Here is a 15941-nt window from a genome sequence, read left to right on the forward strand (position 1 = left end):
AGTTTTTCACATCCTCATACAAAACTTTGCAGTGCATAGTACCACTGGCACTTCCAGTCCTACTACCAGCAACAATATCATGTTCCACCTCTTGCATATTACCACATTTCTCCATTTTGCATCCTCAAAGACTTCGGCAATATTATTGGCTCTCCACAACATTTCCACTCATTCTAAATACAAGGTAGACAGATAAACACATTCAAACTCTTCAGCTTCCTGATGTATCGGACATGTCCATTCCTTGCCAACATTAATACTTTGAGAAACCTATTCACGTTGTTACATGATCTAGATCATTGTCCTTCTACTCCTTCAAGGTGCAACATTTAAAACATAACACCAATGTAAGCAAAAAATTATGGTTGAGCTATCAACAGAAAATCCTTTGTTAAAGACAGCAACTCTCAACTGAAATAGTCATTGTTCAATTAATGAATAGGATGTCCTCCAGGAAATGGTTTTGTTAAGCAAAATGTTGTTAATCAAAAAGACTGCACGAAATGCATTATAGACATTTGCTCTGGTGTATTTCTGTGGTTGAAAAGTGCATTCAACCCATTATTGTACGTCAAAGGCTCAATGGTGTTATAACAAAAGTTCATGTCAAACTCCTAAATTAAGAAATAAGTCAAGTCAAGACCAAGTCAAGAGGGTTTATTGTCATGTGTCCCAGATAGGACAATTAAATTTCAGCACAACAGAATAAAGTAGGCATGAATACAGAACATATCAGTGGGTCCATATACCATTATATAAATATATGTGCACCTCAATAAATAAGCAGATAAAGTGCAAATAAACAGATGATGGTCTATTAATGTTCAGAGATTTGTTGCAGTTGAGTTTAATAGCCTGATGGCTGTGGGGAAGCAGCTATTCTGAACCTGGACGTTGCAGTCTTCAGGCTCCTGTACCTTCTACCTGAAGGTAGCGGGGAGTTGAGTGTGTGGCCAGGATAGTGTGGGTCCTTGATGACGCTGCCAGCCTTTTTGAGGCAGCGACTGCGATAGATCCCCTCGATGGTAGGGAGGTCAGAGCCGATGATGGACTGGGCAGTGTTTACTACTTTTTGTAGTCTTTTCCGCTCGATGCAACCGGTCAGCACGCTCTCTACTGTGCACCTGTAGATGTTAGAGAGAGTCCTCCTTGACATACCGACTCTCCGTAAGCTTCTCAGGAAGTAGAGGTGCTGATGTGCTCTCTTAATAATTACATCAGTGTTCTCGGACCAGGAGAGATCTTCAGAAATATGCACACCCAGGAATTTGAAGGTCTTGACCCTCTCCACCGTTGATATAAACGGGACTATGGGTCCCCATCCTACCCCTTCCAAAGTCCACAATCAGTTCCCTGGTTTTGCGGGCCAGGTTATTGTGCTGACACCATTTGGTCAGTCGGTAGATCTCTCTTCTATACTCTGACTCGTCCCCATCAGTGATACGTCCCACAACAGTGGTGTCGTCAGCGAACTTGATGATGGAGTTCGCACTATGACCGGCTACGCAGTCATGAGTATAGATCGAGTACAGCAGGGGGCTGAGCACGCAGCCTTGAATAAACTTGACTTGACTTGACTTGGGCTGAGCACGCAGCCTTGAGGTGCTCCCGTGCTGATTGTTATCGAGGCTGACACATTTCCACCAATACGAACAGTCTGTGGTCTTTGAATGAGGAAGTCAATCATCCAATTCATCACCATCGACGTTAGTGCCATTGGTCGATAGTCATTGAGGCACGTCACCTTGCTCTTCTTGGGCACCGGTATAATTGATGCCCTTTTAAAGCAGGTGGGAACCTCAGACCTCAGAAGTGAGAGGTTGAAAAATTCCGCAAAAACTCCAGACTGTTGGTCCGCACAGGTTTTTAGAGCACAACCAGGTATACCATCAGGTCCAGGCGCTTTTCGAGGGTTCACCCCTCTGAAGGATTTTCTGACGTCGGCATCTGTGACCGAGACTGAAATACCATCACAGCGAATGGGGGCTCAAGAAGGCACATCCCTATCAAAGCGTGCGTAAAACGCATTGAGCTCATCAGGGAGTGATGTTTTGCCGACATTCGAGCTACCTCCTGGTTTCGCCTTGTAGGAGGTGATTGCATTCAGGCCCCGCCACAGCTGCCGAACTTCTGTCTCATCCTCCAGCTTGGAGCAGAAGTCCCTTTTGGCCTTTTTGATGGCCTTACCAAGGTTGTATCTGGACTTCTTGAAGACCACTGTATCATCAGACTTCAGAAGAGTGCGGATCTCAGAGTTCATCCAAGCAAGATTGGGAAACACTCGGAAGGTTTTTGTAGGGACGCAGTCCTCCACACATTTCTTTATGAAGTCTGTAACGACTGTGGCGTATTCGTGCAGGTCCGTTGCAGAGTCCCTGAACATTGCCCCCCCCCCCCCCCCGTACAGTCCTCACCTCTGGGGGTGCGCTCTTCAATTGCACGGTGTGGTCGGATTTACCGAAGTGAGAGCGACCCAGATGCACAGTTTGATACATTTACATACTGCCTGTACTGCATCTATTTTAGGCTTTCCTTGAGCAGTTTCAAAATAATTAACCTCTGAGTGCATTGCCCTTTGCTATATTTTAGACCCAGTGCCATGAGTTCAAATGTTAATCAGTTGTCAAGTAATCAAGTAAACAAAACCACAATGTGACATTTGTTTTTGAATACTCCCAAAATAAGCTGGTTCTGTTCAAAATCTGAATTGAAATACAAAAAAGAGGAATTAAATATTAGCAGGAAGTGCTTGCAAATGACTTAAGGTGGCTCCTCCCATTGTGAAAGCTGTCTAGTTTACAATGGAGGTGACTTCACTAGTCCCACATGGTTAACATTGTAACTGCACAGGTGTCCAAACTTATTTATGATTTGTGTAGGAAGGAACTTAGTTTAAAACAAAGATGGAGTAACTCAGCAGGTCAGACAGCATCTCTGGAGAAAAGGAATAGGTGATGTTTCAGGTCAAGACCCTTTTCTTGGACAGTGAGTAAGAGGAAAGGGAAACGAGAGATAGAGACGGTGATGTATTTGCTGCCCGGAGATGATGCTGTGGCGGGCCGTCTCGGAGCGGAGACGGCGTTCCAGCTTTCGGCGGCGGCGACATCACCACGGAGGTCCGCTGGACTGGAGGGTGGCATCTCCGTCCTGGATCGATCGCCTCAGCGCAGAGGGAGAACAAGGAGGGAAGAGACGGAGACTAAGACTTTGCCTCCATCACAGTGAGGATGTGCTTGGTGAACTCACTGTGGTGGATGTTTAATTTATGTTTATTGTATGTTTTGTTTTTATTGGTTCTGTGTATGACTGCAGGCAACATAATTTCGTTTAGACCGAAAGGTCTGAATGACAATAAAGGAATCTAATTCTAATTCTTTCAATCGGCTATAATTTCCTCAAGCCTGCTGTCTTCCCCACAAGTTCAAAAGGGCTGTGTAAGTTAGTGATACAAATAATCCTCCATGGCTATCTGAAGGAAGGGTGCACTTCAGCATCTAAAACAATGTCAGCTCCACCTACAAGCCAATTTGCATTAAACTGTTTTAAATGAACTGACATAGCAAGGGGCAAAACCAGTTTAGTTTAGAGATACAGTGCAGGAACAGGCCCTTTAACCCACCGAGCCCGTGCCAACCACCTATCCCCGTACACTAGCACTATCCTTCATACTAGGGACAATTTAGATAGATAGATAGATATAGATATGCCATTTATTGTCACTATACATGTACAATGAGATTAAAAGCATCTCGTACTCAGTGCATACATATAATTTAGTACAAAAAACAAGAAACAGAAAACAAAACGGGGGGGGGGGGGATAGGTGCACAATTCTGCGGCGCTATATACATATCTATAAAGGCAAAATGGTGAAGGATGAATAGGTAGTATTCTTAGGCAGATTTTTAAAGTTATATTAAAATATTAAAAATTATTTTAAAAATATTAAAAAATTACAATTACAATACACATTACAGTTCCAAATTTCAGTACGTGGATAGAATAGATGGAAGTCCGGGTGTTGGGCTGTGAAGTCAGTGCATGTGTGAGTTAAGAGTAGTTATGACTTTCGGAAAACAACTGTTCCTGAGTTTATTTGTCCTAATTTTGATGCACCTATAGCGCCTTCCAGAGGGCAGCAGGTCGAACAGTCCAAACGCAGGATGGGAGCTGTCCTTGATGATATTCTTTGCCCTGCTAAGGCAGCGGGAGGTGTAAATATCCATCAGGGAGGGGAGAGGGCAACCAATGATCTTCTGTGCTGTCTTCGTTACCCTCTGAAGCCTCTCCCTGTCTGCCATGGTGCAGCTGCCGTACCATGCTGTAATGCAGTATGTCAGCAGGCTCTCGATGGACGAGCGGTAGAAGGTCAGCAGCAGGTTAGAGTCCAGGTTGTGCTTCCTGAGAACCCTCAGGAAGTGCAGCCGCTGCTGAGCCTTCTTGATGACCGCTGTCGTGTTGTCTGTCCAGGAGATGTCAGCAGAGATATGGATGCCGAGAAACCGGAAGGTGTTGACCTTCTCCACACACTCGCCGTTGATATGTAGGGGGACTAAGTCGGTGCTGTGCCTCCTGAAGTCGACAATGAGCTCTTTTGTTTTCCTGGTGTTCAGAGCCAGATTGTTTTCTGAGCACCAAGTTGTCAACTTCAGGACTTCCTCTCTGTAGGCTGCCTCATCTCCCTTTGAAATAAGTCCGACTACAGTAGTGTCGTCAGCAAATTTGACGATGCGGTTGTTGTTGTGGGCCGGACTACAGTCGTAGGTGTAGAGACAGTATAGGAGGGGGCTTAGCACACAGCCCTGTGGGGAGCCGGTACTCAACCTGCGAGTGGAGGAGAGGTGGGGGCCGAGTCTCACAGTCTGGGGCCGGTTGGTGAGGAAATCTTTTATCCAGGCACATGTGAGAGTGGGGAGGCCGAGAGTGACCAATTTATCAATGAGAATGTCCGGAATGATTGTGTTGAAAGCTGAGCTATAATCCACAAAGAGCATCCGGACGTAGCTCTGCCCCTGCTCCAGATGGCTCAGCACAGAGTGGAGAGCTACGGTGATGGCGTCTTCCGTGGATCTATTTTGGCGATAAGCGAATTGGTGGGGGTCGAAGTCTGGTGGTAGATAGTCCTTGATGTGCTGGAGGACCAATCTCTCGAAGCACTTTGTGATTACCGGAGTGAGGGCCACGGGACGGTAATCATTTAGGCTAGTGATGGGAGACTTCTTCGGCACTGGGACGATTGTGGCTGATTTTAGGCAGGACGGGATAACTGCCTGGTAAGGCAGCAACCCCACTGTGCCGCCACAGTTCTATTACGGTGTGTAGCAATTCCTTTATATGGACATTTCAACACAGATGGTAACTCCTCAGTGTAAAGGCATTATAAGTGGATTCAAGTGGATTTAAATTCAAGGAGATCCACCCTACAAAATGATGATGTTAATGTCTAGTCGTTTAATTATTTCAACATTCAAAGCATATAATACAAAAATTATTCCCAACAATAGTTACACACCAGGATCTCTGAAACAATCACCTGCCCAAACTACAGGATGTAAATTTGTCGTACTTTGATTAGTAATAACCATTGTTAAATGGGCAATTATTCAATTGCAGAATCAATACTTGTGTTCCTTCCTCAATTTACTCATCACCCCAGTATAAGCAACCCACTCGACTGGCATGTCATCCACCAATGTGAATATGCCATCAATTTCCAGCACATCATAGCTGCATTGTGCACTCTTCAAAATACACCATATTAACTTACAATCGCTATTCCATGAGTGCATAGAACATAGAACAGAACAGCACGGGAGCAGGCCTGTCAGCCCACAATGTCTGTGCCAAACACTGACGTCACCTGCCTGTACATGATCCATATCCCTCTATTTTGCTGCACTTCCCTGTGCGTATCCAAAAGCCTCTCAAACGCCACATCGTAATGAGTTTTGAGGCCTCCACAATCACCCCAGGCAATGTGTTCCAGGCCTCCATCACACCGAGTAAAAAAAAACTTGCCCCACACATCTCCGTTAAACTTTTCACCTCTCACCTTACAGCTATGCCCTCGAGTGTTGGACACTTCCACCCTGGGAGAAAGGTTCCGTCTGCCGACCCATTCTATATCTTTTATAATTTTATATACTTGTATTAAGTCTTCCCACAACCTCCGTCGTAACTCTATTAGACGGGACATTGAACATCATTTGCTGGTTCATCTCCCATGTGCATGTCATGTGAACATGGAAATCTCTCATTTTCTCTCATCTTTGCCAGGACTAAAAGTTGCAAGTTCTGGCCATGAGCACAGTGGGAGCAACTTCAGGACTTGCTACAAGTAATTTGATTGCTAAAGGTGGCAGCTCATCACCACATCATCTTCAAGGGGAACCAAAGAAGGAACGTAAATGCTGGCCTTGCCAGCGGCAACCGCATCCTTGAATTAATTTAAAAGCCCCCCCAGGCCTTTCAATATCCTTGGAGCAGCACACTAATCATCAAAATGGTTGCTAAACAAATCTTAGCTTCTATCAATGTCTTGCCCTCAAAACCCATTAGGAGGCAGAATTAAATACCAGTAATTAATTATTTAATCTGTACCCACCTCCAGGCAAAATGTAAATCCATCCTTTCCGGCAGAAGAACAATCTTTAAGCTAATGAATGAGAATTAGCCACTTCAAAAATTACAATCATGAACTACATCCTGTTATTTCAGTACATCCGTGAAGAACAATATAACCTCAAACCTATAATTTTATCTTCAAATTTTTATTGATGTAATTTTATTTTTAAAAAGACAATTGCAGTGAGCAGTTATTTGCTTGTACTGAAACACAAGGTAGTGTCAATAAGGGGGCGGCACAGTGGTAGATTTGCTGCCTTACAGCGCCTGTCCTGACTGTACAAAGTTTGGTCGTTCTTCCCGTGACATGCGTGAGTTTTCTCTGGATGCTCCAGTTTCCTACCACACTCCAAAGACGTACAGGTTTGTAGGTTAATTGGCTTGGTAAAACTGTCCCTGGTGTGTGTTAGTATTAGTGTGCGGGAATCGCTGGTCGGCGCAGACTCAGTGGGTCGAAGGGCCCGTTTCTGCACTGTATCTCTAAACTAAACTACGGTAATTATTAACAAAGAATCCTACCTCAGAAGAATAACTAACATTGGAGATATTAAGTTCGGGAATCGCAACAGAGTTAAAGATACCCCGATGGTTTCTAGAGACTACCACAATGGAGCACAACAACAATTTGCAAGCAAGTGTTTGCAAATTTAAGTTGGAAGAGAAGAGGTGGAAGAGAAAAGGTCAGTTCTGACAAAAGGTCTTCGACATGAAACATTGATTCTCCGTTTCCCACGGATGCAGCCTGATCCACTAAATGTTTCTATCATGCTTTTAACAGAAAAATAAAGCCATTCAATCCATAAGCATGCTCACTTTATCCAGATCTCCCATATTTCAAATGGGTTGCAAAGTCTGAAATGTCTAGGATTGCCTGGGAATAAGGGTCTCTGTAGAATCTGCAAAGTAACTATTATTGTTGCTCTTGCCACAACTCTTCAATATTAAGACATCCCAATTAATGTAAAAGGTACATGCTCTGCAGAGAACATACAAATCTCTCAACACATTGTGTTTCTTGAAAGTAGAAATAGGTCAATCTCTAACCAAAGGTTAGATTCTTAAATTTCAGAACGTTTATTACTAAATTAGCATTGCCAAAGCCATACATGTGCCTAATCACTGATTTTGAATAGACAGCCTTGTTGTACCACCATGTTACACATCACGGCTCTGCAAGACAAGTTGGGTAATACTGATTGCTACAATGATAAGTGCAGTCAGCAATATCCTGACATGGAAATAAAGTCATTACTCCACCATTAAATTAGGTTTATTATTACCAAAATATAATGAAAAACTCTGTTTTGCTTGCTATCCAAACAAATCAGATATACCATATATAAATACAATCACGTCAAACTCAAGTACAATAAGTAGAGCAAAGGGGAAGATACAGAGTACAGAATATAGCTCTCAGCATTGTGATGCATTACTGTACATCAGTTCCATAGATAAAGTCCAATGTCCTCAATGGGATAGAGGTGAATTGGACAATACCCTCGCTTATGAAAGTACCATTCAGAAACCTGATAACTGAGGGGACGAAGCTGTTCCTGAAGGACAAATTCCAGAAATTCTATAGAATTCTACTGTGACAGTACCTTCATCACAATTCTTTTAACTACTCAGGGCAGCAGCTCCACCACCTTCAAGAACATTTACAGTAGTCAGAAAATACAGCCAGTGGCAGACATTTCTTGTGCAGAAAAAAAAAAGGAATTCAGTGGGGCTACAATAAAGTCACAACTTGTTTTTGCAGGGAAAGCCAACAGTGCTGCCTATTTAGGTCCCCTGCAACTGCATAACACAATCCTCCCCAGATTGGCACAGGGTAAACAAAGACTTAAAGTTCTGTGGAATTTTCGAGAAAGCAATTTCTCATCTAAAACATTATGTTTATGAGGAGGCTATTGTCATGAAAACTTTCCATAAACACAGTTTCGAGAATGTTTGACGACTTACCAGCTGTTCCCTCGGCACACCTTCCTCCCTCCCCGGAGGCGAGTCTGACTGCAAACAGAATAAATATTAGGTTAGAGCATCATCTACTGGATGGCTTCTTAACTGAACTGCATCAGCCTAATTGACACCATATAGATAGCAATGCAATTCTGGGAAAACTGGAAATAGTGCGTGATGAGAAATTAAATGTATTTTTCAACTGGGAACACTTTCTCTCGATATTGAATCTTCCCATTTTACTCAGTTTCTTTCCTTTTTGTGAAGTGTTGGCATTTTCAACAATATTGACAGTATCTGTCAGCATCATTCCATTCAGCTCTGTAAGTAACTTGGGACTGGATCTGGCTGATTCATCTTAGAAGTTCCTTTGCAGGGAAATGGAAGAGGTCTTCAGTAATTCACTGAAGGCAAGCCAGAAACAACTGAGAGTGCGGCCTAGGGAAATGTGGGGCAAATTTGCACCTCACCACTACTGTAACATAACACATTAAGACATCAACATGTTCGTCTGAATAGTCTGTGACAATTTGAACTCCACGCTAACGCCACTCTCTGGCTACTAATCGTTCTTCTTGCACAAAGTAGTAACTGGGGGAATAAGCATTCTTGTACATGGCACAGTGACATCACCGCCTCTTCCAACACCAAAGTACAGTCCAAATACAAGTGAGAACTCATCTCTACATTACCCAGACACAGTAAGAATAAACACGTTGGGCTTGTACATTTTGATACTAAACGAGAATTAATTCTACTTTAATGGCAATTCCAAGAGGCTTCACATTATTTATTTTAAGCAGAATGTTATGCCTTAATAAGGAAACAAAGAGTTGCTTGGAAAACTACGGCAGGTCTAATTTTCCTTCTGCCTTTTTGTGTTTAGCACATCTAAGACCAAGGGAGAAAGTGAAAATAACTGAAGCAGATATGGCTACACTTTTGAATCCAGTATCACCAACAAGTAGGTGTGAACAAGTATGGGTCAAATGAAGCAGATAACTTTCTCCAAACTCCATGCACTCACCCTGAATGGGAAACTACAATCTTTAAAAAAGCCACACAAAACAATGTAGTTTCCCATGGTTATTTGCAATCTAGCTTGATGTTAAAATCAATATCAAAGATATTCAAAAGTTGCTCACACAGGTTAACAATCAGAAATACGCACATTAATAGAAACATTATTAGTCCAGCTTTTAGGGACAGTTTCTTCCCAGTTGTTATCAGGCAACAGAACTATTCTACCACAACTAGAGAACAGTCCTGAACTACTATCAATCTCATTGGAGATCCTCGGACTATCTTTCATCGGACTTTACTGGCTTAATCTTGCACTAAACGTTATTTATGTTCTTCCCTTTATCATGCACACTGTGGACAGCTCAATTGTAATCATGGATTATCTTTCCACTGACTGGTTAGCACACAACAAACGCTTTTCACTGTACCTCAGTACACGTGACAATAAACTAAACTCAAACTACAGTAAGACACAAGTGCTGGTACTGAAGATGGGCCCTGACTTGAAATGTCACCTATCCATTTTCTCCTCCAGCCTGACCTGGTGATTTAAACTGTTTTTTTTGCAAACCACCATCTGCAGTTCTTTGTATCTTCACACTCACATTACTTAGATTTACAAGTTGCTCAACTTGTTACTTAAACTGCTTACTAGAACAGAGTAGAGGACATATTTTGTGCAGCTTCCCTCTCCCCTAGTTCCCTTCCCGGCACTCCAGTCAGTCTGCAGCCAGTAACTTTTGAAGAAAAAGGTATGCTAATCCATTTGCCCAATGGATAAACTTTGTAAAGGTTTTCTTTTTCTTTTTCCTATTTATGTGAAACCGTAAGTTTTTCTATTATATTGTTTACCTAGATATATTTTTATAAATTGTGGTTTAAGTCTTTGAAACATCAACTTATAAGATACGTTGTAATTAAAAGTTTTAAATGCTTCAGATTTTCAGAGTTGTTCAGGCTTGTACACTCTGGAGTTTGGAAGGATGAGAGGGTTCTCATTGAAATATATAAGATTGTTAAGGGTTTAGACACGGTAGAGGCAGGAAACATGTTCCCGATGTTGGGGGAGTCCAGAATCAGGGGCCACAGTTTAAGAATAAGGAGTAAGCCAGTAAGAACGGAGACGAGGAAACACTTTTTCTCACAGAGAGTGGTGGGTCTGTGGAATTCTCTGCCTCAGAGGGCGGTGGAGGAGAGTTCTCTGGATGCTTTCAAGAGAGAGCTAGATTGAAGGGCGGTGCTGGCTCGAAGGGCCTACTCCTGCACCTATTGTCTATTGTTGGGATCTGGAACACAATCTGAGGTGGTCGGTGAAACCAACTCGATAAATACCAACACCATCTCTGCAAATGCCTGCAAAGTCAAAGAGGATAGCAAACCAAGCAGCATCCCCTCCTCGACCAACACCCGTGATGGAGGCCATGGTTGGGCTCGGTAGGTTCTGCAGGGTGGCCACATCTTTTGCACGTTCAACACCAGTCTCCCAAAACAGTGGGAGGAGATTGTCAGGTCAGGAAAATAAAGATTCAAGGATGTGCTCAATGCTACCCAAAGGAACAATAAGATCCCCAATAACTCCTGGGTACCTCCAACTCATGATGTCCAAAGCGGAAATAAATAATTCAGGAATGGTATTATGGCCATGCATTGGCAGCACGTGGAAGCCCTGTGTAAGCAGCAGCAGCAGCAGACCACTTCAGAAGCTGCCCGCCCGCCCATCCCGTCATCCACCTCCTCCATACCTGGCAAACAATCTGTGGTACCCTCACTAGCCTGCTAGCCACGTATCCACCCACAATATCAGAGTGAAAAGCAAGCTATCCTCGAACCCAAGGGACCATCTACTGTCTGAAAAGAAAGATGTCCAAAAGGATCCCTAATCCGTGTCACTTCTGGGTAGTTCTGTTCCTACTCTCCACCCACCCCCCAGATGGAACAAGGATAGAGCCCATAGGTCCTCGCCCTCCACCCCATCCAACACATCATCTTCCAACATTTCCACCACCTCCAACGTGATCTCGCCACCAGCCACATCTTCCCAAGGCCACACTTTCTGCCATCCGCAGAGACCGCTCGCTACACAACTCCTTGTTTCATTCATCCCTTCAGTTCAGTTTAGTTTATTGTCACGTGTACCGAGGTACAGTGAAAAGCTTTGGTTACCCTGGATGCTTTCCCTCCAAACCTCATCACAGGATTACATATATGACCAATTTATAACTTAAACATTGTAGATTCTTGAACAGACTCTTACAAACCTTGCCCAAAAATGGCTCTAAAACATATCATTTGCACTGTAAGGTTTTGATCACACTATGTATATTTAATAATTTGAGAAACTACACAGACTTGGGTTGCTATGTAACAAAACAGAAACATTGCTCTACTTAAAGGTTACCCCTTTCAGAGCTCCTATGAGACTCATAAAATTTCAACTGGCGCTCTGCTAAGAAAAACAAAAGTAATGAGGAATAAAAATAAAATTCAAAGTGATAAATACTACAAAAGGAGAAATTCAGGGCAATGTATATATATCTCCCAGAAAATCAAACATCTGTCTCTTCAAGCACAAAAATAATTGCAAATTTGTGTTCATTGTTTTGAAAACCTTGTTCTGAGAGGTCATCCATGCCATGGAAATAATATTACATAATTAATTCTTAATAAGTACAGCAGTACATCAGGAGATCCCAGTTCCCGTTTGCAGGCAGAGGATAAGAAAATAATATGCATCCAACTATAAGAAGCAAATGCAAAACAAAGTAACAGCTTTGGTCCCATCAAAGCCATTCGAACTATTGTCCGGTGGAATTATTTCAACGTGAGCATGTTCCTCCGCTCAGTCCGTCTTCACCTACCTGATCTCCCAGTTGCTCAGCACTTCAACTCCCCTTCCCATTCCCAATCTGATCTTTCTATCCTGGGCCTCCTCCATTGTCAGAGTGAGGCCCAGCGCAAATTGGAGGAACAGCACCTCATATTTCACTTGGGCACCTTACACCCCAGCGGTAGACAATAGACAATAGGTGCAGGAGTAGGCCATTCGGCCTTTTGAGCCAGCACCGCCATTCAATGTGATCATCCCCAATCAGTACCCCGTTCCTGCCTTCTCCCCATATCCCCTGACTCTGATATTTTTAAGAGCCCTATTTAGCTCTCTCTTGAAAGCATCCAGAGAACCTGCCCCCACATTGAACAATGTATGAACATTGACTTCTCTAACTTCAGATAGACCTTTGCTTTCTCTCTCCATCCCCTCCCCCTTCCCAGTTCTCCCACTGGTCTTACTGTCTCCAACTACATTCTATCTTTGTCCCGCCCCCTCCCCTTACATCAGTCTGAAGAAGGATCTCGACCCGAAACGTCACCCATTCCTTCCCTCCAGAGACGCTGCCTGACCCGCTGTGTCTACCTTCGGTTTAAACCAGCATCTGCAGTTCTTTCCCACACATGTTCCCAATCTCACCGTCAATGGCTGGTCTTCAACCTAAACTCAATGCTGTCCCACCTGGTTAATCTTTTAGAGAACTTCCAAACAAAAGAACCAACAGTGAGTCTTCAGGCTGCTTTTCCCTCTCATGGAAATGTGGTCATTACAGCAATGGAAGGAAATCCAGCTGTCAATATATGCGTAGCAAGGACCTTCCGACCATAAAGATAGAAACAACAGGAAAATCAGCTTTTGGAAGCTTTGCTTGAAGTATACGCACTGTCCAGAATATCAGAGCTCTCTCTTCATCTGCCAAATGTACAATAAGATCTTCTGTCAACTTGAAATGGTAGACGGGTACAACACAAAAAATGAATTGTGTAGGAAAGAACTGCAGATGTTGGTTTAAACCGAAGAGATACACGCAATGCTGGAGGAACTCAGTGGTGCAGGCAACACCATTGGAGAGAAGGAATGGGTCGAGACGTTTCGGGGCGAGACCCTCCTTCAGACTAAGGGTCAGGGAAAAGGGGATACAAAATGCTGGAGGAACTTTACTTTCCCCTGACCCAGTCTGAGGAAGGGTCCCCACCCGAAACATCACCCATTCCTTCTCTCCAGACATGCTGCCTGTCCCGCTGAGTTCCGCCAGCATTTTGTGTCTGTCTTCACACAAAATGAATCAACAGAAATGAACAAACTGGAACATTTAGTTTAGTTTAATGTCACGTGTGGATGAAAGCTATTTTTGTTGCGTGCTATCCAGTCAGTGGAAAGACTATATATGACTACATTCGAGCCATCCACAGCGTAGAGATACAGGAAAAGGGAATAACATTTAATGCAAGATATAGCCCAGCAAAGTCAGGTTAAAGACAGTCCGAAGGTCTCCAATGTGGTAGATGGTAGCCCAGGACTGCTCTAACTATTGATAGGATGGTTGCCTGATAACAGCCGGGAAGAAACTGTCCCTGAATCTGAAGGTTCCCAATTCCTTTCTGAAGGAGCACATTGTCAAATGTACAATCTATCCCCTAGATAGATTCAAGATTTACCACGGACAATAACCACAGGGCAACAGATGCAGATTAATGTACTGTAATATACACCAGAATGGCCTGCCTCTGTATTGTGTGACAGCAGTGTCAGTTGCTTCACCAAATCAACTTTAAACTCAGAGAATACATTATAGGAGACCAACGTTTATTGAAAAATAAATTAAACAGTAACCTCAGGTGTTTCTCTCACAGGTGTTTTGTTTTTTCCGTAAGTCCGTCGTGTATATGTGTTTATACCACACATGTTGGCTGATTGTTCCCACACAACTCCCCAGCTACAATATTTAACAGACTGGGACACCTCATCCTTACTCCTAGGGGACTGCTAGAGTACCTTGAGGTGACGTGGCAGTCAGCAAACTCAGAACAGAGACTATTGGTGTGCACACCACGCAGTGAAAGAAAACAGTCAAAATTTCCAGTGTTTATAACAGAAATCCTCAAAGAGAAGGTTGCAGCAAAGACTTAATTTAAAAACTGGCACCAAAAGAAAGCGAGGACAGTTTTCTCCCATTTTGATGCCCACGTGTGGATGATGGAACAACATAACTACAATGATGTAATAATGCAAATTTCAGAATGAATTCACAAATTTACAATTACGGTGAAAAGCTTTTGTTGCGTGCTAACCAGTCATCAGAAAGACAATACATGATTACAACCGATCCATTTACAGCGTATAGATACATGGTACATGATATTTTGTGCAACAAATATTCGGTAAAATGCGGTTTCACAATCCAAAAATAAAAATAAAGTGCAGTTGCAAACAAGGTTGCCTAGTATCAAGCTTTGAGAGGCAATTTTAAGTGAGCTAACGCAGTTCAGGGGATACAAATGGATTAGACTGTTTGATCACAGGTGGTTCATTTGTCATAATTCCAGGTATTCCGATGTGTATTGTTTGTGCCACGTGTTCAAGTTTCCTTTGTACAAACAGAAAAATGCTCCCTTCATCATTTGACGATGCTGATATAACACAAATAAGAAATTGGCCAGATATAGTGAAGCATGCATTTAATTAAAATAATGTGTATTCTTTATCTTCTAGAGACGTCCATTTTACACAAAAACAATGGAAAATGGTGCCGTATCAATTTGTCCTGGCAAACAGCATTATTGCTTCAATCAATGGTCAATGCAAATCCTATTTGACTTAGGGGTAAAAATAATATTGAAATAAAGTGGTGAAAGTATGGTTGGACACCCTCTGTGCAATAAGGTCAAGTCTTTGTATGTGAGTTAACATTCCAGTATTGGTGTTGTGAAGTGATTTCAGTTCAATTTAGTATGGACCCCCAAGTTTGTGCAACTCAAAAATAATTGCTGCGGGTGCTGTGCTGGGTAAATGTATCACAATACTGTCTAATACTCCCAGTCATCTGTCTCAAAACGACAACAGCACTGTTTGAGCACTGCACCCCTGTGCCAGTAGATAGGCACACGCTCTATCACATTTCTCGTTCCGATTTGAGGGGAGGGGGTGCATGTTTCAAACTAAATCACAGATTTGCTCAGTGGGCAGATTACAATTAGAGACATCACTGCACCCATGAACAATTCCACGGCAAAAGGTGCCACCTGCAGGACAGGAGGAGGAAAATGCAGAAGAGAAAGTGTCTGGAGTAACTTAGCGAGTCAGGCAGCATATCTGGAGAACATGGATAGTGACGTTACAGGTTGGGACCCTTCTTCCCCGACCTCACACATCACCTACCCATGTTCTCCAGATGTTGCCTGACCCACTGAGTTACTCAAGCACTTTGTAGTTTTTTTTTTGTAAACCAGCATCTGGAGATCCTAGCTTTTTAAAAAAAAATAGCTCATTATACAACTGAAACAGAATG

At 42.9% G+C, this 15941-nt stretch overlaps 1 protein-coding gene across 1 annotated transcript in view; it reads right to left on the minus strand.

Annotated features, from left to right (window-relative positions):
- pex14 (peroxisomal biogenesis factor 14) overlaps nt 1-15941 on the minus strand; it is a 266863-nt gene that overhangs the window by 225783 nt on the left and 25139 nt on the right. The window contains exon 2 of the mRNA XM_033048496.1: nt 8587-8634. Within this exon, the coding sequence (XP_032904387.1) occupies nt 8587-8634 (48 nt within the window). The remainder of the gene's footprint in view (nt 1-8586; nt 8635-15941) is intronic.

This window comes from Amblyraja radiata, chromosome 31 (assembly GCF_010909765.2).
Source record: "Amblyraja radiata isolate CabotCenter1 chromosome 31, sAmbRad1.1.pri, whole genome shotgun sequence".
NCBI lineage: Eukaryota > Metazoa > Chordata > Chondrichthyes > Rajiformes > Rajidae > Amblyraja > Amblyraja radiata.